This window comes from Triturus cristatus, chromosome 9 (assembly GCF_964204655.1).
Source record: "Triturus cristatus chromosome 9, aTriCri1.1, whole genome shotgun sequence".
Classification (NCBI taxonomy): Eukaryota; Metazoa; Chordata; class Amphibia; order Caudata; family Salamandridae; genus Triturus; species Triturus cristatus.
The window spans coordinates 528,286,561-528,311,672 of record NC_140592.1 but is presented as its reverse complement, the minus strand read 5'-3'; the positions used below and the strand labels follow the sequence as shown (position 1 = coordinate 528,311,672).

At 42.0% G+C, this 25,112-nt stretch overlaps 1 protein-coding gene across 3 annotated transcripts in view; it reads right to left on the bottom strand.

Annotated features, from left to right (window-relative positions):
- Positions 1–23,510, bottom strand: part of LOC146798244 (uncharacterized) — a 720,254-nt gene extending 696,744 nt beyond the window's left edge. For 2 of the 3 annotated variants that reach the window (XM_085625531.1, XM_085625532.1), the window contains exons 1-2: positions 4,875–4,998; positions 2,360–2,486 (exon numbers count right to left, since the gene is read on the bottom strand). In XM_085625531.1, the coding sequence (XP_085481657.1) occupies positions 2,360–2,486; positions 4,875–4,898 (151 nt within the window). In that variant the 5' untranslated portion in view covers positions 4,899–4,998. Of the gene's footprint in view, positions 1–2,359; positions 2,487–4,874; positions 4,999–23,399 lie in introns of those variants that run through there. The other variant, XM_085625533.1, reaches the window with a different exon arrangement.
- Between the last annotated feature and the right edge of the window lie 1,602 nt (positions 23,511–25,112).

The window sequence follows — 25,112 nt, the reverse complement described above, 5'->3', positions numbered from 1 at the left end:
AAAGGACTGAAGGACTGTCCTGCTGACTGAGCACCTGGCAAAGGGAGGCTGCACTGAAGATGGACTGCACTTGCTGCTCCTTGGGCTAGCAAAGAAGGACTGCGCCTGCAGTGTTCTGCTCATGGAAAAGTAATCCCCGGAACATAGCCAGATGCAGAGACTCCAAAAGTCAGTTGACTGACTTCATGTTTGCAGCTCAGATCCACAAAAGCTGAGGAATCCTGCTTGGGCGACTTGGTAGCCTAGATTACAGGATAGTCGCTCCTCACCACAGAGCAGCCTGGGAGCCTGAGCCCCGATGCTCAAAAGTTGCACCCTAATCTGCTGGTCCCAGGAGAGTTGTGAGAGCACAGTTTGGTCGCCGTGAAGGATAACTATGCTCAGAAGGGAACCACTGGTTTGTCTGTGACCAGTTGTCTAGTGGCTAATGACCTTTGCTGGATCCAAAAAAGACTTAGAGGGACAGAAGTCAGCCCATCAGGAACATGAACCAAGGAGTAGTACCAGGAAGTCCCCCATTGACCGCATAGGAAAATCAGCATTCTTGGGCATTATCAGCATCCTGTATCCCGTGCATAAGACCACTCTGTAGGAGTTACAGCCCTCTGGCCACAAACGCTGGAACTGGACTGTAGACTACTTTTATTGTGGAGGTAACTGTTCCATTGGACCTTGATGGTCCTCCTAATTGGTTACCCACAGAAGGCGGCTGTCCAAAGTTCTTAAGTAACCACATTCATCCTTGATGGAACTTTTGGTTGAAAGGTTTTCTGTCAAATTTGTTGAATATGCCACTGCTTGTTCATGGTTGAATTAAGAGTCATAATTTGTTTCTTTAAATATCTTTATATCCGGAACCTTTCACTGGATCTTTTTGGTTTTGGTGTCCATAAATTCGTAAAAATACAGTTTATTTTCATAAATTGGTGTTGGATTTCTTGAGAGTCATGTTTCTTTCTTCAGTTATTTTTGTGTTGTTTAAATGCTTTACACTTGTTCCTTTGTTGAAGCCTGACTGCTCGAAGCCACAGCTACCCAGAGTTGAGCAAAGGTTTGACAAACAAGGCCTGACTGGTCCTAAAGAGTTTGAACTAACCCATCACCAGAAATTCAAACTATAAACAATGCCAAGAGGGTGCTGAAAAGGAAAGGCACTGCACCATACAAACACTGTACATTATTATCTGAACCAAGGATGATTGCAAGCTGGGGCTTCGTTTTCAACTTATATGTTTGATTTGCTTTGTCTACTGCCATGAGAAAATGAATAGTCCAATTCCAATTTCCAAGCTTTATTTCGATCATTACAGACCATAAAATCAGAAGATAAAAAAGCATATAATACATAATTGTTTTTAAGCATCACAAGGTATAACCAATAGCATTTCATTATACAACCTTAATAACAAGTTAAAAAGTTATTGAAATTTAAAAAGCATTTAAAACAGTGAATTCATATTTAGTAAGTTCAAAGCTGAGGAAGACGGAAAAGGTAAGTTTAGACTGAGCTAGTGGAATTTAAAAACTTGCGATGCCTAAGCCACATGGAGTTAAGGAAGCGGGACACAGCAAAAACAATCGGGGGATGCGTTCCAGTTCGCATGACTAAGAGCCTCTTGTGTGTGTCTGAACCCCAAGTTCCTGCATATTGGTAGGAGCCAGTACCTTCTAGTTGCAATATAACCTGGGCAAAAGAAGAAAACATGTGTAAGGGACTCTTCCTGACTCTCACAGGCAGGACAGCCAGATGGGGAGGCTTTGGTCCATTTGTTTGTGAGTGCATGAACTGGCAGACAACCCCATCTAAACTGGACATACTTTCCTTGCCATAAGTGGATAGACGTCATCGAGAAAAATCTCAAATAAATATTAGTCTTTAAAGTTAAAAAAATCTGAAGTTAAACAGCCATTTATAGCATTCCTATAGAGTTCACCCAATCTAAAAAGCCTGTAAGCTTTAACTAGCTCGAGGCGTCAAATAGACCGGGACGCTTCCTCCGGGTGGGTCCATGAATGAAAATGAATAGTGTCTCCAATAAGCTTTCCCTCAAAAACATTCAATGCAACACTGTTTCTGATGCAGCAAAGACCGTCTCTGTATTCCACCTATAAACTATTTGCATTGAAGGCTTTCCTTCATTTACAATTATATATGTGCTGTACTGCTTGCTTTAACTCCACTGTATTCGATAGATGGAAAATAAATTATTGATATTAGGATAATACATTAGTGCAAAATTTTAAGATGTTAGAGAACATCAAACACTAAATCGAATTCATGCAATGAACCATTGAGTATTAAAAAGACACTTAACAGGCTATATACATGTGTGGATAATGTGTTAAAGTACTACTTTACCTAGCGAAATCAATGCATAGTGGATTTCCTTCATTACGTTCCTGTAAAGTTCCTTCTGCCACTCCTGCAAAAGCTTCCACTCGTCTTCAGAGAAACATGTCGAAGTATCGTGAAATGCAATGTTTACCTTAAAATGAAAATACGCAGTTGGTTAGCAGTGTTGTTCTTTGAAACATTTCACACCCGTCTGCATTGGAGGATACCTGCCAGAATTTATATTTATATAATAAAGAAGAGCATGATCATGCATGGACTTCCTCAAGAACTTCAGTCTGACAGTGCCAACCCATCCCAAGGGAGATTTAGACTATTGACTTCAGTTCTGTGTGCTCTATCACAAGTCGCCCCTTGCTGGCCACAGGCAAACTGAAATCAAATAAGTCATAAACTAAGAGTCACTCTGGATAATAGAGATATATGAGTGCATCATTTTCTGATAAGATATTTTACTACAGCTTATTCTTCTGAGGGAGGACTCTCTTCAGCTTTACACATTTTTAGAGAACCAATCTGATCTACAATCCAACTCACTGCAAAAGATTAAAACAAGTTTAAAAATAGGAGCCACATCTAAACAAGATGTGCTTCTTACACAGCAGACACAACAAGATGATGGACGGAGTGCTGAAACTGTTCAAATACTCACCCCAGTTAAGAGATCTGGGTTTAATCAATCATTCTTTAGCTCACCGTGCCACTCCAGTTTGGACCCAGCCATATGCAAATCAGTCTTGACCCTGCTCCCAATAGGAACAGTTCAGCCCAAACTGACAGGCCAGGTCCTCCCTGGACCGGAAACAAGCATCTTAAGATCGGTTTCAGGGTATCACCTCATATCAGCCGGGCTTTCTTTCTCTCTCTCATCCTGTCCATACCCTTGCGTCTCTATGCACATCAGTGCTTGAAATGGAAAAATAGGAGTGCAGGTACTCTGTACCAGAGTAACTGCTTGTTTCAGAGAAGTGCTGGTACTCTCCAATTAAAAGTATTAGGTCTCTCTTGAAAAGTGCAGGTACTTTCCCCCTCAAAATTAAAAAGTGCTGGTACTCAGTACCGGACAGTACTGACCCATTTAAAGCACTGATGCACATCCATGCCCCAAACCTTTCACTTTCCTAAATTCTCTACTATAACACTTTCAAAAAGCTCCCACTACGCTACGGAATTGTACAAAGAAAGATCAACAATTGCTAATTTTCCTGTAAATTAAACAGAAATATGAGTCTTTCAGAATAAATTACTTTTAGAATTAGGAACAGGGTGATTTGTACCCCACTTCTGACACTTCTAAGCTCTGTAACTAACTAGTTTACAATTGTTCTAATTTCACAAACTTCGGTTTGGAAGCATGGAAGTCTGACTCGGCATTAGCAGGTATTGAACTTGTGATCTGCAGATCACAGTATGTGCCGGCTGCAACTGTTTAACTCACTGAGACATCCTGCAAGCGAGTGCAACGATTGGCACGGTGGCATTGCGCAGTACTCTCAACGGCCACGCTGTGATATCAAAACGTTTCTACCAGACTTTCAGCTGAGGAAGTACACAGTTTCATAGTACCATTGAGCCGTTATTTGTTCACACTGTTGTATGGAATTTTCCATACGCACAAGTCCCATTTGCTAATTCCAGTGATAATTATGAAGCTACTGCATGGACTCTATCATAGTAGAGTTATGGAAATAAGGTCTTTAGAAATTGCTGGTTATGTTTCCTCAATAAAAAACTGAGCTCAGTTTCCGGGTTGCTTAGGTCACTTTTATGTCTGCTGAAGGATAGCGGTACATATTTTAGAACGGTGGTAGCCCTACAAGTGCAGGAAATGGCAGTTAATTCATACAGTTAACCGGCTGTTACGCCTACTGTTTCTCCTTCTGCTGCCTGTTTCCATGTGTTACTCTTTTCCTTCACTCTTCCCTGCAGAAACCACTGTGAATACAATGCCTGTGTTGGGATGAAAATCACACACCCTTTTGAACTCTCGGTCAAAGTATGGTGAGGAAAAGGAAGTGCTGGTCCTTAAAGATGAGTGCTAGTGGTTCCAAACTGCAAACACCGGCTCAAATTAATCACCGTCTTAATATATATGTAATGATCCAAATACAAAAATATGGAAATTTCCATTGCTGTACAACGCTCTTTTGCTCTAAAACTAGGTTGGCGCTATTTAACCAAATCATACATATATCATTGGAAGGCCTGCATATTATAGTCCTTGGATTGCCCCATCCATGGGGTCAAGTTTTTGCTTCGGCGGCATGGTGGGGATATCTCTAATAAAGCCAAGTAGGGAGTGACACAATAATAAATTGCAATTAATAAAGTCTAATAAAATATTCCATGAGTGGCCATACTTCTAAGGCTACAGTATCTAATTGATTTTTATACAACAAATTCTTCCTCTGTATGTTAGGGAAAGCCAGCACAAATCACTGTTTACACAGCGCCCCTTCCAAAATCAGCAAGTTAAACTAGCACTGCGAAGCATGCACCAATCAATCTTGGCAAGTCTTACCACATTTAAATCCTTCAAAGACATTGCTCTCAATTTATCTCACTCGTCTGCCTGCTAAACGATCCCTATGAAAACGAGTTTGCAGTTTTAACCAATAAAACGAAGGGGATTGTTTATAGCTCGTATGCTCAGAACACAAGACACTAATCACTAGAACAGACTCAGAGACAGCGCGCAAAAAAGCTTGCTCCCAGAAGAGATACTAATCACTCGGACATGCTCAGAGTACGACAAGCCCAACAAACCAAAAGAAATCATCTTTAACTAAGAACGAGCTCAAATTTAAAGCTCAACATGCAACGTGATGTATTGGCAAAACCAGGATTGCCCGAAAGCCACGCACAACAGGAAATTAAATGGCAGCTACGCCATTTATTAACATTCATAATTTCTCAAGGTAAACTTAGAAATATTAAATATTAAATACTGTGATATCTGACTGTGCCAGGAGTAATCTAAGAGACATTTATATTTTAATGTGCACTGTATACATTGCAGGGCTTTAAGTGAGATGGATAAAGTGAGGGGTCTCAAAAGGGGTGTGACCTATATAACTAAAGGTTTGGTTTAAACACTTAAAACACATTTCTGCCATTCCCATAGTGTGCCACCCAACCGGTATTTTTGGTGCTTCTCTGACCTTTCTTATATTGCATCCAGATATTTAAAATAACAACTGACAAGCACTTAAAACCAGCTGGGGCTATTGTCTTTGTCAATGGTCGTTCGTTATTTAAGATGAATGAATAACAACAATGATTTTGTTGTAAAAAATGAATATTGAGAATGTTTACATTCTGAAATTTTGAGACTTAATTATAAAGTACTGACACCTTTTTGAAAGTGGTAGTGGTCTTCAGTGTCTCAATCGCTTATGCTATATTGACTCTAGGAAGACATGTATACCCCTTTTCCCTCCACATCCGGTCGTTCTGCATATCTTACATCTCATCTCTTTCCTCTTCAGCACCCTCTTTTCACTCTCCTCTGGATGAATTAACTTGCATCTCCTTCACTTCACCAACTACAAACAGAGCGCACACTCACATGTAAGCACTCCATTTACTTTTGCCTTGTCAATATTTTGTTAACTGTATACCTCATTGTTAGAAATGGGGGTCTCTGATTGGCAGGTTTGTACCCGGTCCAAGTAGGGACCCTTCATTCTAGTCAGGGTAAGGGGATTATATTTCTAAACTAACCCCTGCTCACCCCCTTGGTAGGCTTATCCCAGAGGCAATATGTAAAGCATTTGCGCATAACATACAGTAATACAGTGAAAATATTACATAAGGACACCTCACCAGTTTTAGAAAAATAGCCAATATTTATCTGTGTAAAAAGATACCAAAACGATAAAGATCCAACATACACTAATCATTTATCTGAATATTGAAAACATAGGCTTAAAATACAGTTCCTTGAACTCAATAGCTCCGTCTGGGGCTATCACGGCATTGTGAACAAACAAATCCAACAGTTTAGGCCGACCGCGGCATCGCTGGCTGGCTACAGTGTTGGGAAGACCTGCAAACAATACATTGGAAATACAGCGTGTCGTGAACCTTGCAATGGGATCCGAAGATGTGTCGTCGACTTCGGAGGTCGGCTTCGGAGTCATCGGGCCCCTGAAGTAACACATTTTGATAATTGAACTCCGTGTGTTTGAAGTCAGGAGTGGCAGCATTGGTAGGCATCGGGCTGCAGTGCGAAGTGGAGCGTTGCAGGCAGCAGCTCGGTGACGGCATCCAGTAGTGTCGGTGAGACTAGGGCTGCGGTGCGAAGTGGAGTGGTGCTTGTTGCAGTGCTGGCATGTCATGGTGCTAGCAGCGTTGTCGTCGTTGCTGAAGTGCTGTCATCTGTAGATAATTTGGAGGTGCCGGCGTCAGTGGTCAAGGCTTCGGTGGGGGACGAGGCGGTGCGTCGAGTGACTTGCGAGCTACATTGCAGGCAGCGGCATCAATGTTGGCATGGAGCATCGTTGCCGGGGATGCTAGGCGGTGATGTGAAGTGAGGCGGTGAAAAGTGTGGTGCCTTCAGGTCACGGTGCAAGCAGCAGCTCTGTGGCCGACTGTCTCCCCCCTTACCCCTTTCTCTGGATGTGTGCACCCACCAATCTGGAGTGGTGCTGCCAGGCATCAGTACTGGAGGGAAACTGGGCAGAGCTGTGCCCCCCCCCGGACACTAGGGATCCCCCCTCAGTGGATGGTCTCCTTATACCGTCTAGGACCCCCTCCTGGTGCAACCACTGGGAACCATCAAGGTTCTCGGACTGGGTTTTGGGCAACCTGGGCCTCGGCCCACCCCTACCTCTCTTCTTCTGAGAAGGGACTTGGGACCCTCTACCTCTCCCCTGGGACCTAACTGAGCTACTGCAAACCTCCCTTGGTTGGGGAAGACCTGAGCCACTCTCTGCAGGTTCACTCCCAGATGCTTGTTCAGACTCTCTAGAATCCACCAAAGGGTCTGCCTCCATTGCAAGCTTCCTGGGGTCAGAGAACTCGTACTCCACCGGTTGTTTGCATAGCCCTAGAAAACGGGGACAGAGCATATGATCTCCAGCATCCAAATTACACAGTCCCTAACATGTGTCAAGTCAAGTCAAGTCAAAACAGCTTTAGTCGGTGTAAATTATACAACCATAAAAGCATACTTATAAAAACAGCAAAAAGAAAGATCAAGGGTGCAATTTGCAAAATTAAAATTTCAGATCATTTACAGTTGATTTTTATGGAGGTACGAAGGGATCATCACTCAAAACATGTTTAAGTGTTGGGGGGTGATTAATAGCAAACAATAATTTTGTAACAATATACATACTTCACAAGAAATTCCATAAAATATTATTGAATACAGCAATAGATACATCGTATTCTAAGGGCGAGTCAGTGCACAACGTATTAAAAGGAAAATGCAAAAAATGTATATTATGTAAATTCTTTAAAATTTGTGTCTAGTAATACATCTTCTCTTACATCGTAATACAGTATATTCAAAATAAAAGACTTGTGCAAACAAATGCATAATGTACAAAACTGCGTATTAAAACTAACCCTGGGCGTAGTTCGCGAAGTAGCACTACGCAAAGCTACGCAAAGTGCACTTTGCACTACACGAGCTACGCGTAGCACTTCGCGAACTGCGTAGTACCCTGTTCGCACTGTGCAAGATGTCGTTTTCAATGATTGCACAGTGCGGACAAGCAACCGGCACTGTGCAATAATTGAAAACGGCATCTTGCACAGTGCGAGCTGTAGTTTTCTGCCGCTCGAGTAGATTTTTGCTCGAGTGGCAGCTTTCTCAACGCGGACTGGTAGTTTCTCATCGCGAGCAGACGCGACCACTCGCAATGAGAAACTGACCTCCTCGTGTTGAGAATCTCGCCGGGAGGTTTATTTTCCACGCTCGCGATCGCTAACTTGATGTTGCTGATCGCGAACGAGGAAAAAGTCTCGCCGGGATGTCATTTTGCTTGCTCGCGGTCGCCAACTTGACGTTGAGGACCGCGAGCAAGCAAAAAATGACCGCTGCACTACGCAACACTACGCTACGTGTGTTTGCACTGTGCTACGTGCAATTTGCGTAGTGCGAAGTAGCGCAAACTTCGCAAACTACGCGAGCGTAGCATAGTGCTTTGCTCAGGCTTAATTAAAACCACTATACAAGGTGACTAAAATGGATCTAAAAATTTGATCTCTGCTCTTCTTTGTAACGGAGCTAGTTACTCTCATCGGATTTCTCATATAACAACATATCTAAGTGTGCTAGTTCCTTTCTTTTCCTAACCGCCCTTACTATGAAGTGAACAACATTGTAAACAGTCTTCATGTTATCCAGGCTACATATAAAGTTAAAAGCATTTTTATAGTTATACAGCCTATTAGTAAGGAAAAGTGGTTTTAAAACAGATTTCCAAATATCGCTATACAAGGTGCAGAATAATATAAAATGTAGCGTGGACTGAGGGGTTTTTCCACTACATGGACAGTTAGGTAGGTTATAAAGTCCCTTTTCTTTATCACGAAAAGCGGTTATATAGTGTATTGTGCCCAATCTTAACCTTGTTAAATAGAATCTGTGCTGGATATTTCCTATCATTGTAAGATATGTCTGTGTACCCAGCACAGAGGGGATTTGACAATAGGTGGTAACACTATATTTTTGTCTAGCCTCATCGGTTCTAACACAATCCCTAGCCGAGATGTATCTAGACTTCAGCTCATCTTTACTGATATCTTGTATGGCTGACGGATCCCCTTTATCAAGGTCTAACATACAGTATAATAGTAGATTTTGGATATATTCTAGTCATGGGATTTTTTCCCAGTAATCAAGGGCCAGACAATCCTTTATTATATCCGTAGTAAATGTTGTCTCTTCTTTTGCCCACTTTTTGCCAGAATGTGAGTCCTGCTATACTGATAGAATCATTTATATAAGGTACTGCCAATTCTTTGTGTACAATATAATTTCAATTTACATGAATCAATGTGAGGTTTCCAGCTGCCATTTTTATTTAAAAAACCCAAGTAAACAAAGGTTGGCACCCTACCTATGATTACACCTCCCACATTATGTTGTCTATACTTCAGTTTGGTCTTTCCACCTGTCATAACAAACGTTTTGGTACGATTTAACTGTGAAATCCTTATCTGACATGTACTGGGCAAATTTCTTGATTAGACATTGTAATCCATTCCCTGTCCTTGGTAAAAGGGCAGCATCATCGGCATAGAGTAGTACCGGAGTTGTATGTCTGCCTACTTTTAATCTGTCTGTGATTTGCTTTTGCAAAAAAGGATCCACATTAATAATGTATAGGGAGAACAACAGTGGTGCCAGTACACATCCTTGGCGTATTCCTCTTGTGACCATAAAATCTTGTGTACATTCACCCTTCGTTCCAAAACGTACTCTTGAAGTTAAAAAGGTATAGATTTGGGACAAGTATATAACAATATCATTTGGTGCTCCTAGCTCTTTTAGGGTTTGCCACAATTTGGCATGATTGACAAGGTCAAATGCACTTGTGAGGTCTACGAAACAAAGATGTAGAACCCCCTCCTTAGCCAGTGTATATTTTCCTATTAAAAGTTCCAAGTTTAAGCACTGTTCTACAGTTCTGATACCTCGTCTGAATCCAAACTGGGCTTCTGAGAGAATGTTATTCTCATTAGCCCCATCTTCTAACCTCCCCAGAAGGATTCTTCCCATTAACTTTGACGTTGAGTTGAGAAGAGATATGGGACGGTAGCCGGTTGCCTTCCCTCTATCACCTTTTTTAAAACTGGGTATGATAATACTTAGTGACCATGATGCAGGTAGGATTCCTCCTATAGCAGCGTTGAAAACATTTAATAAAATAGGGGTCCAAAAGTCCATGTCACTTTTGAAAACATCAATAGGTACCCCATCAGGGCCTGCAGCTTTCCCGCTAGCGCTTTTGTCGGAGGGCGGTTTTAATTTCTGCCGTCGTAACTGGCAGGGAATTTACAGGATCGACTAAAATAAAATTGCTATTTTGGGTTATAGTAACGCTAACAGCACCTGGATTAAAAATGGACTCAAAATGTGCTATCCAATCTTGTGAGGGTACCGCGATTTCAATTTTCGAGGTTGAGTTATCTTTAAAAAAAGGGTGATCAATGGTATGCCAAAACAAAGTTGCATTTCTGGTTTCTGTGGCCTGAATCAAACTCGCCCAAGCATCCTCTCAGATTTTACTTTTCATTGTTTTATTTAAATTATTTTATATTCTTTCCTCAGGGTACTAATTTTTACAGTCTCTTGGTTTTAATTTGAGAGCTGTTTTTAGATCCCTGTTTAACCTAGAGCATTCACTATTGAACCATCTGGGGTTATTGTCACATATCCTCTTCTTTTTTCTGAGGGTTAAATTACTCGCTATTTCGGTGGTGATATTATAAAAGGCATTTATAATTAACAAATCTGTAGAGGAGCTATTCATACAGTTATCAATGTCCTTTTGATTTTTCCCTCTTAAGTTTTCCAGAAAGATGGTTGGATCTACTCCTGACCATTTAATGGATACACCATTTTTACCTTGGAGTTTAATATCTGTGTGTGCCGTCTTACCCCTTTGTTGATGGGCCAGGCCAAATCTGAGTGCCAATATTAGTGGATGATGGTCGCTAAGTAGATTTTCACTAATTATAATTTTTTCCACTAGATCATTACACTTTGCTGATATAATAAAATTATCAATACTCGATTTGCCTCTCGCCCCTACGTAAGTGGAAATAGCGGTTTCCCACTCTGAGTTTTTAGGGTTCTAAAATTACTAAATTAAATTTAAAAATTATATTATTTATTGCTTCCCCATACGGATCATGTGGAAAATGTGGAGTTCGATACACGAAACTGTCACTAAAGCCACATTGTTCTCCCACTAAACTATCACAAATTTTGCAATTAATATCACCCCCATATGACTATATACTCCCACCCCCAGTTCCTTTACAAAGTGCTCTAGATCAACCTCAACAATTGTTTGTTTCCCTTCCGAATATAGTTGTATCAACTGATAATATTGTGAATTGGTGTTAACATCTTTCACTGTCAGGGGTGCAGTAACCGCTATTAAAGTTGCTAAGCCTCCCTTTGCTCTCCCTCTTCTAGAGGGGTTAGTATTAGTGCAGATTACTTTAAAACCATTTATAAAAAAGGGCTCCGTGTTCCATGTTTCCTGAATCATAATTACAATACAGCTCTCTATCAATTTACGCCGTTCATCATTATTTATCTTATTTTTAATCCCTGCTATGTTCCACAACATAATAATCGTGGAACTCTTAGCTTGATTAATTGGACGATATACGTCCACAACTTCCATATCGAGTGTTACGGTACCTAGAGTATTATCTATTTCATCAGCCAGATGTTCGTGTCGGTTCGCGCTAGGTATTTGAGAGCATAAAAAACCGTCTAACTTATTTACAGAGCAGTTTAAGGCAATTCCTTTATTATGGTCAACCATGTCACATCTGTAGGAAGGTGAATATCTGACTATAGTTACCCCCAACTTTTTGCCTAGTGTTTAGCTGGTTTTTCGACTTAGTTGGCCTGAGATCCTGCCATTCAGGGTCTCAGGCTGTCTGCTCTCTCTTTAAAATGGACTCCATGTACCCTAGGTACATACCCAATTGGTAAGGATCACCTTATTGGACCCTGTACAATGTACCCTAGGTACCCAGGGCATAGGTGTACCCTAGGCCTACCAGGGGCTGCAGCATGTATTATGCCACCCCTGGCCTGGCCTTCTATTATGACACAACTGGCTGATCACTCAGCTGGGGCAAGGTCGTGTAATCACCCCTTGCTTAGGTGTAGTATTCCTATACCTACCTTATATATAGACACATGTGTACCTATCAGCCACTCCGATGGCAGGCCTTAACAATCCTGGAGGCAGAGTGCTTGGTAACATGTGAGATGGTGCTCTAGCATGAGCTGAGCCTGTCTGCAGCTTTCGGAACCATGTCCTTATAGCTGTTCTATGATATAGCCTACCATATACTCTTAAAGTACCTTATAATCTTAAACGGTTATGGTAACTATGGTTTGGCTTTATCAAAACATGTCGTGTAAGGTGTCTAACACTTTGGAATAATACCCCCTACCATTTCTGGTGATGAGGATATTATTCCTCCCTTCTAGAGGGAGAGACATGTTAAAATCCTACTTTGCTGTTTAACTCTCACCAAAGCCTCAGCATCACAAAATGGATGCTGCTGCCACAGACACGAGTCTGACCTCCTGCAGCTGGGAGCCCTCCCAGCCAGGGAGGCCTGGACAATAGGTTTCCTGCTTGGGGAGGTGCTAGCACCTCCCCAGACAGACTTTAGTGTATTGGGGCAGGGAGGGCTGAAAGGAATGAGACATGCCTGGGGCACACAAGGTGCTCCATGCATAGTCCAGTTCAAACCGGTGCTGGGGCACTCCAGCCCCAGCTCTGGCGCGAAACTGGACAAAGGAAAGAGGGTGTAGCCACTCCCCTTCCTGGTCCCACCCATAGGAGGGACCTTGCAGGTAGCCCAGCCCACTAGCCCAGTATATCAGTAGGTAGCTGAGCCCTGCTAAATTAGATTAACCTGAATCTGCAACTTGAACAGAAACTCTGGACCTTCGACCTCAGGAAAAAGACTGAAGAAATCTCCCTTGTGGCCAAGGAGTGACCACCCTGGGCAACCAGGCACCATCCAGCGACCGCTGCTTGCTTTGCGACTGATCCTACGAGGGACTACTGCAGAGACTGACCAGCGCCGAGACTTCCAGACACCTCTGACCCAGATCCACATCTCCAGCGAAGCTGAGACCCGTGGAGGCAACGAGGGACGTGGGACCGGCGACTTGGGAAAAGTGGCTAGTAACTGACTAGCGCGACTTCCGAGGCTCACGCAAGGCTGTGCTTGGGGAATTGAGAAGCCCCAATCCCGAGCACCATCTGCAACGAAGATCAGCTCCCCACACTTCACATGTTCTGCGTGGGGCCCTTCTGCACCTGAGTTGCTCGACGTGTTGTCCGGTTGCTGGCCCGCTGGCTAGTGACCTCTGCGACGACGAACCTTTAATTTCACCTTGCTGGTCCGGCTCCTCCAGACTGGCACCCGCTCCTCTGTGAAAGAGAAGCACCTCAGACCTTCCTGGTCTGCACCAGAAGCAAGTCCTCCATCCTGCGCGTGTTCCGCTTGCCAAGGCTTGTTGGGTCCTGACTCGACTTCGACGCCGCCGACAGCAAGAGCCTTCGTGGGACAGCTCACCTCCTGGTCGTCCTCAACGTCTCCTGGTACCCGTGGCTGCTGCGACAAGCTTCACCTCTTCACCTGCATCTTCACGACATCGCCTGGTTCCTTCCTGGTTCCTTCCTGGCTGGTGACCTAGACGCTGTCCCTTCTGCTTGCACGTTCCTTCCTTCTTGATCCCATCCTTGGGATCCACCGGACACTCTTCACTGACTGCCTGTCAGCAACTTTCCTTCAGGCATCCATAGAAGTCAACGACGAAACCCGACGCAAGTTCACACCTATGCACCCGCAGCCCGTGGGCTAGGTAACTTGAGTACTTCGGCGCTCACAAGGGTATTGACTATCCTAGGGTCTAGTTTCCGAGTCTCGACTTTCTAGCTATACCAGAAGTGTCCTAAAACTGTTAATTTCTAACTGCTAGTAATTCTATCGACTTTTACGCGTGAGTGTTTCCACTCTGCACCTGAATCCCGTGGGCTTCCCACTTCCTAACCTTTAGTAGTATAGTGTAGCCCCAGCGATTCCCTAGGCCTAGGCCTATCCTGTGTTCGTGACAGTGGTCCTTATACCACTTACTTAGTATATGGTTTGCGTGGCCCCTAGGGCCTAACTGTATTACTTACCTGTGTGACTTAATGTATGCTTAAATAAGACTGTGTTGTTCTTACCTCGAATCTCATAAAGAGTGCTGAGGGTTTGACTAGAATAAATACATTCTATTTTTATATATATCTGTTGTGGTGTCCTTTCATTTGGTATTCAAGGGATTACAAATGGTATAACAGCTGGCTTCACATGCCATTCAGAGTTTAGCCTAAGACTGCTCTTGTCCATGCTACCACTAGGATAGCTGGTCTATAAGGTTGACTTTACAACCAATCACCATAAGGGTTGTTTGGACTGATACAAGGTGTACACTAGAATTAGTGACATCATATATCAGGCCAACTTCTCACAACATCGAGCCTCAGTAGGTATTTGTGCACTCAAGCAATCATCTAACTTGTTTACCTTTACGTTATCATCAAGCACATATGTGGCGGCAATATATTCTGGTATTCTACCCAAAGCAATTTCTATATTTTCCCTATGTCAGTCGATCTCACCACAAGATCTAAGTAGTTCATACCTATTATATGTAGGGATATTTAGAATCGGTTTTGGAAAATGGGGGCGTTTGCCTTTGAATTGACCTCGTTTGGCCTATAAAAATATCCCAAAGGGGGAGCAGTTATGTGATTGGTCATATTTGAGGTCATTTGCATGTTTTTATTTGCAAAAATCACCATCAACTCTTCAACCAGCTCTCTGCTACGGAGGTTCACCACCACACAATCTCCCGCACAGTGTTTTCCGTCCGGGGCTTTCACAGCATCGTGAACAGAGAAATCCAACAGTTCAGGCTGACCACGGTGCTTTGGGCCAGCTACGGTGTTGGGAAGCCCAGCAAACAGTACCTTGGAAATGCAGGGCGTCGTGGACCTTGCAATGGAATCCAAACATGTCTGCCGGTGTCGGCTTTGGAGGTTGGTGCAGGAGTCGTCGGGCCCTTGAAGTCACACACGTTGCAGTTCAAACTCCATGAGGTTGAAGTCAGGAGCACCGGCGTGAGCAAGCGTCAGGGCTGCTGTGCAAAGTGGAGCAGCGTGCGGTGTTCCCAGGTAACGGTGCAGGCAGTGACTCGGTGACGGCCTCCAGCGGCATCAGTGAGACCAATGCTGCAGTGCAAAGTTGGGTGGTGCTCATGACAGTGCTGGCAGGTCCCTAAGCAAGCAGTGGTGGTGTCGTTGCTGAAGCGCTGTCTGTAGACGATCTGGAGTCAATGGCACCAGCATCAGGCCAAGGCTGTGGTGTGGGGCGGTGCGTTGAGTAACTTACGAGTGGTGCCCCGGGCCATGGTAAAGGCAGCGGCGTCAATGTCGGTGTGGAGCATTGGCGTTGGGGATGCCAGGTGGCAATGTGAAGCGAGGGGGTGCGAAGTGAGTGCCCTCAGGTGAAGAGGCAACGTAGCACACCACAACAGTCTAATAATGTCATGAATTCTCCATATCCATTAAGTGTTATCCATATGTTGAAAAGTTCATGTACAGGAATATATCAATGTCCAGTCTTCATAGAATTATCAAGATGGATATATTTTATTTCCAAATATATTTCCAATATTCAAATCGCAGACTTATAGTTTGCCAAGTGTATTTCCAAAATTCAGATCACAGCCGACGCGCGTTTCGCCCACAGGGCTTTCTCAAGGCTGTATATATAAACAAGAAAAGAAAAGAAAGCATATGTTCTGCTTGAATCCATACGTAAAAAACAAAAACTAAAGGGCATAATACCCTCCACCAAACCTATATGGTGAGGGAAGAAATTAAGATACACCCAAGTGCATGATAGGGACAAGACTGAAAAATATAGATTGAGAGAATACTACCACCGGAAAAATAGTTCCATTCCCGGTGTAAAAGAGTTGACCGAAGATTGGATAAAAGATGACCAGATGAAGCAAAAAATTGTAAAGTAAAATAGAATAAACTAGGCTCGAGTGATAATCATAGAAACCCCATTTGAGGTGGGTATTGAGACAAGTGCTAGTCATTGTGTCGAAACTCATAGTGTATAGAGAGTAGTATTGCTTGATGTAAGGACCGCTGTCTCACCTTACTGGTTCCACTTGTAAATAGTACCGTACGTGATTCCTGAAAGTATTAATTATCGTACCCTGAGTTCTGAAAGTAAATGGAAATGTGTATACATGTATAAATGTTATTGGCCATTAACGTAAACTTGTACTAGAGGCACCAAAAAAATATATGTGATGTTAAATAGGTGCCTATATTAAGTCAATGTTCCCCCAAATTGTTTACCTATTGGAAATCTTACCTAAAATGAACAGTTTCCAAGGTTGATCAGAAGCCAATGTAACAAAAACACAAGTTTAGGAAGCTCCTAGTTCACAGGCTACCAAAATATGGATAATTTAGGACCAATATCCGTCCTCACTGTTAGGGTAAAAGAAAAAAGAAAACATTCTGTTGGAGGTTATCAAATAAATATAGTTCATATATTAATGTGTGAATCTCTGGAGGCACGTGGTCTTAATTATCGTGCCTCAAAGTATGCATAGATTCGTGTACAACGAAAGTACAATAAAATGTGTCATCGGTCTGTAATCTTAACCCATAAATCCCAGTGGTGCATGTACCACGCCAAGTATATATGGGCTAGAGTGACAAAAACAAATGTGTAAGGACTAAGTGAATGAAAACAAAAATGTAATTGTTTTCAAATAGTGACAAACGGACCGTAACTATTAAACCATTCCTATTTCAAATGCCTATAAAAACCCTTGCCACAACCTCATACACGTTGTAGTCCGGAACTACCGGCACCTTATTTTGCATGCATCCGATTACCCCTTATTTCGTAATTAAACATCTACACGCTCCAAGTTTCCGCCACACGAACTTGAGCGAAGTGGGTAACAAAAAACCCCTATCATAACTCCATAAGCGTTATAATCGGAAACTGCCTGCTCACCTTGTCAACCTGCATATGATCACCCCTCCTCATAGTTCGGCGTCTGCACGTTCGCGAATTCCCACCATACCGTTTAAAGCGTAGTGGGTAGCAATAGAAAATGGACTAGGAAAACCCTAGTTAATCCTTGTATTCAACAAATAGTGGCCATCTTATAACGATGAAAGTAACCAATGTTCATGTTAAGAATTTACCCTCTTGTGTATGTAATTAAGTATAACGAACGGTCTGTCGTTTTTGGTATTCAAGTTCAAAAATAATTTATGTATTGCAATATGTATGCAAACATGTTTATACGAGTCTAGCATTCAGTTTACACCGTTCAAATAAGGTCATGTGACCCAATGTGTAACGTATCAACTATCATGAGGGAATGGATCCTTTTAGAATGAGGTACCCCCATCTATAATTGTGTCCACACTATAAAAAATCCACAGGTGGGCTGCCCTTTCATTTGATAGAGGTTGAGAATATAATGAAAGAACAGGACAGGTACCAGAAAGTAATGAATATAAAAAGAAACCACAAAGCCCCCATAGTAGTGAACTAAGCATAGTCCAAGTCGTAAGAACAAACATAAACAGGTACATCATCATTATGACATGTGACATTATTTTGCAATTGTATTATTTTGCAAAGAGATTTTCTAAAAAACAGGGAGTATGGTCTAAAGGCTCTGATAAACAATGCTAATAGCAGTATATGCATTTGTAATCCTTACAAAAATTCAAACATCTCCTTGTCAATGTTAATTCCTTGTTCTACTGCCCTAAGAGAAATAATCCATTTACATTCATTCTGTCGTAATTTAGTAATTCTGTTACCACCTCTCACGTTCGGAAGTACTACTTCCAGGCCATGAAATCCTATTCGAATCAGCTCTGTTTGGTTATGCATGGTGTTGAAGTGGGAAGCCAAGGGATATTGGGCATTATTGTTTCTTATTGCCCTAATATGCTCCTGTATCCGTTCCTTAAGCGGTCTGATGGTGCTGCCAATGTAGATTTTCCCACATATTCAAATAATACAATAAATCACAAACTTCGTGTTGCAGTTTATAAAGTTATTGACTGTGTATGTTCTATCAGAGTTGTATTTGAAAGTTTTGGTTTTGTTTAATGCAAAAGGACAAACACTAAAGTCCCGCATTTAAAAAACCATTGGGCTTTTCTGATAACCAAGTCTTATTGGTGGCTGTTGGAATAAAACTGGGACACAATGCTTGTCTAAGGGTGTTACCCCTTGCAAAAGTAATGTTAGGTTTATGTCCCACTACCTCCAATATTTTGCTGTCATCTGTTAGTAGATTAACCCAGTAAAGAGAGAAATATTCCCTTGTTGTTATACTTAAAAGAGCATACAATGTTATGTCAAAAAAATTATAAAAGGGAGTGGGGTATTCTATATCAGATATTTATTATTCTCTTAAAAAACATGTTTATCCTTAAAAACATACACAATCATAAAAACATTTCATGTTACATTAAATCACATTAGTAAAAACATCATATAATCATATAATACACATTCATTTGATCTCAATCACATATACACTCGACGCGTTTCGCAGAGGATTTGCACAATCAAAGCCCCAATACAGATTCAATTATGCACAGATTTATCCACGTGTAACAAGCTGTATTTTAGGGTTCCTCTTGATGTGCATTTGAAAAAGAGTAGTTGGATCTTTTTATTTTTGTCTATCTCCATTTATGCTGGTCATAATTGGGCTACAATTGTATATGTGATTGAGATCAAATGAATGTGTATTATATGATGTTTTTACTAATGTGATTTAATGTAACATGAAATGTTTTTATGATTGTGTATGTTTTTAAGGATAAACATGTTTTTTAAGAGAATAATAAATATCTGATATAGAATACCCCACTCCCTTTTATAATTTTTTTGACATAACATTGTATGCTCTTTTAAGTATAACGACAAGGGAATATTTCTCTCTTTACTGGTTTAAAGTACCCCATTTCCCTTGAGTTTCAAGGGGTCCCTCTCAAGTCTTTTCTCACATCTGTTAGTAGATGCCAGTGTTTGTTGAGTATTTTGAATAAATCAGTACTAACAATTGAATATGGTGTAATGAATCTAATTAATCTTTTCTTGTGTCTCTGTTTCTTGGTTTTAGCATGGCCTGTGAGTAAATGTGTTCTGTTAATTTTATTGACAGTATTGCGTGCATTTTTGATTACTACATTGTTATAGCCTCTAGCCATGAATCTCCTTTCTACTGCATCCAGTTCCTCATCTAAAATTTCCATGTCGCTACAATTTCTCTTTGTTCTTATCATCTCTCCCAACGGAATAGATTTAATTTGTGAGGGAGGATGTGAACTTTTGGCATGAAGCACAGAATTACATGCCATGTCCTTTCTAATCGGTCTTGATTGTAATTTATCCTTTTCCACTACAATAGTGATGTCAAGTAAGTTAATATGAGAGGTACTTTGTGTTTTGGTAAATGTTAAATTAAAAGGATTGTCATTAAGGAAGAGAAAAAAATCCTCTAACATCTCCTTAGTGCCAGCCCAAAACATTAAGATATCATTAATATATGTTCCTAAAAATAGTACATTTTCCATTAATGTATTAGGACCCTTCTTCCAAAGATGTGTAAGCTCAAAGTATCCCATATACAAATTGGCAAAAGAGGGCGAAAATGTCGCCCCCATTGCCACGCCTCTGATTTGGCGATACCAATTGTCATTATGCATAAAAATGTTGTTGTTGAGAACCAATTCAATTAATTCCAGTAGCATTACTGTATGTTCGTAAAATTGTATTGGTCTCGACTCCAAAAAGTATTGAACTGCCTGAATTCCCAAATCACCAGGTATACTGGTGTAGAGGGAACATACATCCAGTGTAACCAGATAATGTCCCTCCACCCAGTCCACATCCGCAATTTTACTTAATACATCTGTCGTGTCTCTAATGCACAGCTTTCCAAACTTTTCATGTTGGTGACACACCTTTTAGGCAATCTTCATCTTGCGACACAATAATGCAAGCGAGCGCAGCAACTGAGCCCGAATTTGGAAAAAATAGTGGGCAAATGGTGCATTTTCAAGCAAATTTGAGAAAGCAGGAAGGTTAATAAAGCAATTATGAATTTGTTCTAACAAAGACAGTGACTGGCAAAACTGGGTGTAAGCAAGGTTAGGTTTGTGCCTGAAACAAGAATATAATCATGCACACATTGACACATGCCCCAGTGATTTCGGCACAACAAGGGTGGGTGCACGCACTGCCAACCCTTTCAACCATGCACAAAGTTTGCCTTCTGCCTTGCTGAATATGAGTTGCCTCTTGCCACCTGCGCCTCTTCGAATCGCCACAATAAAAAAACATTTAAAATGAAAAAGTCAATCTTAGAAAACATTTTTCACCTGTAGCCCATTTGAAATATTTTCATGCATACCATGCCACAGAAGTGGGTACCTGGGGTATGTAAACGTGTCTCTCATACCTCCCCCTCATACTCTGCTTACCATGCTGGAGTATGTAAATGTCTCCCATACCCCCTCATACGCTGCCACAAACATGCATAAATATACAGACCAAGGATAACCGACACATGTTCAAAAACAAACATATAAACACATGCATAGAAATATGTGACATTTCCAGACTCGAGCACACGCTCTCTCACACACATACACACACTCACGCTCACACACACAGAGATGACCCAAAGAAGTGACGGCATGGTGAACACAAATTCTCAGACACGCGCATACACAAAAGCTTGCACTCTCCTATACACAAAGGCAATTGACTAACAAACACACAATGCTGAAACTAGACAAACTCTCCGGGAGCACCCCAAAACAAAACCAGAAGCACCTGCACTTTTGACAGTACACCCTCAAGTAACTGAAACCATGTCTGCCCTGCTAGATGTTTCAAATACAACTGGCTTTAAACTCGCACACAGCTGTGAAAAAACATGCAAAACAAACGCAGAAACCCTCGCAGGCAGACAAACACACTCAACAACTTGCACACAAAGAAAAAGCTTCGGAAACAAAAAACACAGGAAGGCAAATAAATGCAGGTTGAAAAGCCTAAACATGAATGTAACCAGACATGGTCCCAGGAACACAAAGTACAAACAGAGAGGTCCAGGGCTACAAATGGACGGCAACATGACCTGGGAGGCAGCTTTAAGATGCTGTGTACTATAGATGGCTGACTCTGTGCAATACCACAGTAGTGACATTATTGGGAGGACTTGCACATGTTTTTTTCCTTTTCCCTCCTTGTTTTCTTCTCTGTATAGTTCCTTGTAATTCTAAAAATGTGTAACTTGGAGACCGAACCACAGAATGCTAAACTTGAACACTATGAGGCCTGCTGCACTAGATAACAGGAGGCCTGCTGAGCAGCGAAAGCCTTAAACTGGAGCAAACAGAGACAGGGGTCTTGTGCACGTAGCGTAGAGTCTGAGCCATGTGGTGAATAAATTAATGCCAAATCTGAGGCGTGCTGCACACAGAGTTTGAGGCCTGGGTGCACTGTATGCTGACGGAAAGCCTGCTACACACAAACATCCATCCTCATGTAGACAGAGTCTGAGAGATGAGGCCTGAGGCATGCTAACCATGCACACAGACGCAAACCTTCTTCCTGCATACAGCATTGCGCACAGCTACACTGTGCACAAAGATACAAGCCTCCTGCACGCACACAGCATTGCGCACAGCTACACTGTTCACACAGACTCAAGCCTCCTGCACGCATACAGCATCACACGGCTGCAGACTCTGTGGTACATACTGCTACACACAGAACGAACTTGCATTCTATAATACACAGACAGTAAGCAGGCCTGCTAAAAGGCAGCGCAATGACTACTGGACAGTTTGAGGTGGTCTGCACACGGGGTAGAAGGTTTCACTGAAAAAGCCAAACTTTAAACTCCACCAAACAGAGCACATTAACAAACACAGTGGGTCAGGTCAGGGAAGGAAAATGGGACAAAGCCAATTCTATTCCTTTATATCGCATATTTATTTGCTGTATGCACACAGTTATTGCAGGTTATATTGACCAAACAAAGTTTACTACTACTAAAAATCAGTGCATTTGCACTAAGACACAGAATAGAGGCAAATGCACACAGAAGGCACACAAACATCGGGCGATACCCACAGAAAACCTTGCACACACAAATCAACACAGACAACTATGCATACAGGCCAACAGGTGTAACGGCATATGCAGATGTCTATGCATTCGCTGAAAACAAAACACAAATACACACAGACAACACGAATGTCAGTACACATTGAGTCACTTTCAACAGCAGTAGGATCGTACAGGATGGATGCACGGGCGAGGCTGAATAGATTTAGTGATGGTGGATACATGGAATACTTGGACGAAAGTTGTAGGGCTGCCTCGATGGATGGCTTAAGTGAGAGAGCGGATAAAAAGCATGGTGATGATGCGGAAATGAAAAGATATCGGTGTGCGTTTGGGAGGATGTGTGTGCTGAGGGGAGGGGGCAGACTTATGTAAAAGGGTGTGTGCATAGTTGAAGAAATAAATGCTCTGCTCTAATAAATAAATGAAATGGGTAACCTAAATCGATGCTATTTTTTAGTAAAATGTTTGCCCAACACCAAATGGAATGCACACGCAATGGCGATCTGTGAAGATCATCTGGCCCCGCCAAATGTCCTTTGCTTGCTGCACAGATCACTGGCATGTAAAACCCTTCAGAGGTAATAATGCCTCTGTTGACCCCCAAGGCCTTTGTTAAGGCAAAGGCAGCATTGTACCCCCCACCCCCACATAACGGCAGTCGTACTATGCCCCTTGACCTCTTACCTGGGGGCTGCCGAGCAAGCACTTCTCCTGCAACACTTTTGTGACTGACACATAAGGCATAATGCACTCACGTCACGCTCTCTAACATCATTGCATCCACTCAGACACACACACAAACGAGCACCCCTCACCTGCGGGATGGTAGACAAAAGGCACAAACGAGAGTATGTACAGACACAGTTACATCCGTCATCAGAACCTCTTATGCGTCAAATAAACCCTGTGTTCGTACAATACGTGTGAGTCTGATAGAGCAGTACATTAGCAACCTCCGTGATATGGCTACTGTCACAATCGCACATAACTAAAACCATGGAGTGTGTAAGTATCCTCACTCTACGGAAAGTTTTAAAATATCGAATATTTACCTTACCTGTGCGCCTGGGGAGCAGAAGAGGCTCGGTGGTCACTGCATTGCAAAAGGAACAAGATTGCACGCTCACCTCACGCCCGCCTAACGCTTCTCCTTCCTCTGCGTACGCCGTACTGCGTCACTAAAGTCAGAAGCCCAAGAGAGCATTCACCCTAATTAGCCCACAGACATCATCGTCGCGCGACACACCCACTCATGGGAAACGACACAGTACTGTGTCGCGACACACACTTTGGAAAGCACTGCTCTAATGAATGAAGGTAAATTAACCACTAAGGGCTGCAAGTAAGAATCTATATATTCCGAAATTCTCTCCGTAGGGGATCCAATCCCCGAAATAATGGGCCTGCCCGGGGGGAATTGTCCTTCTTTGTGAATTTTAGGTAAACAGTATATACATGGTATGGTTGGTGTATCATTGTATAGATATCTAAATTCAATGTCTGAAATAAGACATCTATCTTTCCAAAATAGTAGTTTATTGTGTATTGTTTCTTTAGTGATGGAAAGTGGATTGTGATCTAAATGAGTGTATGTTGTAGTATCACTCAGTTGTCTATCTATTTCTGCCATGTAATCTGATTTATTCATGAGAACTACATTACCTCCCTTGTCAGCCTCCCGGATGACAAGGGAGTGGTCATTTTTAAGATTTAGTAATGCCCGTTTTTCTTCCCTCGAGAGATTTTGTGATCGATGTGTTCTTTTGATGAAAGTCTTATCTTCTAATTTGTACAAATCATCGAAAACATTTTGTTGAAATTTGTCAATTAGGTTATAACCTGACATTTTTGGAGTGAACCTGGATTTATGTCTTAGGCCGCTATCAATACTAGAGAATGTGTTTAAATCAAGATCTGATGCTACATCTTGCAATGTGGGAATCTCATCGCATTCTCCTATAGATAGCAGCAATTGTACATCCTTAATATCCCTAATAGAGGGCATGTCTACCCTATCAGTGTCAACAACCTCTGTACTAGACAATTTATGTTTATCCTGAAAAAACTTTAATAATTTGATTTTTCTCACAAATTTGAAACAACTGATATGTAGAGATGTAAAATTAGGCAATGTACTCGGACAGAAGTTCAAGCCCTTACTCAATACATTTATTTCATTGTTATTCAAGACATGGTTTGATAGATTGACAACATTCACGTTATCCATATGTATCTTGTCTAGTTTATCATTTAGTTCTTTTGGTTGCGTGCACCTGACCTCGTTGTCACCCCTGTTTTTTGTTGTGCACCTAGACCTAGATTTTCCCCTTCTTGTCTTTTTTGGCCCATATCTCTCTTGTATGCCTGTTTGTTCCCTTTTCTGAAGTGTTGTAATTCTAAAAAAAAGGGATCAGATACTGTACCCTCCATTCGTGCTGGCATGTTAAGTGATTCACTACTCGTGGCACTGCTGATACTGGATCTATCCGGAGTACTGGCTGTATCAGCTGACCGTGGAAGATGTTCCAATGTAATTGGATTTTTATCAATGCCAATGTTATCAAATTTTTTGGCGAAGGTATACACCCTGCCATTTTTATAATCCCTTTCATCCCTCCTGATTTTCTGTAATTTCTTATCCTTAAGGTACAATTGGTGTTTGCGTAATTCCTCAGGTCACCATGCAAGTTGTGGCGGTGGCGTTGGTGAGGCCAGGGTTGTGGTGTGAAGCGGGTGGTGCTCTCTGCAGTGCCAACAAGTCAAGAAGCCG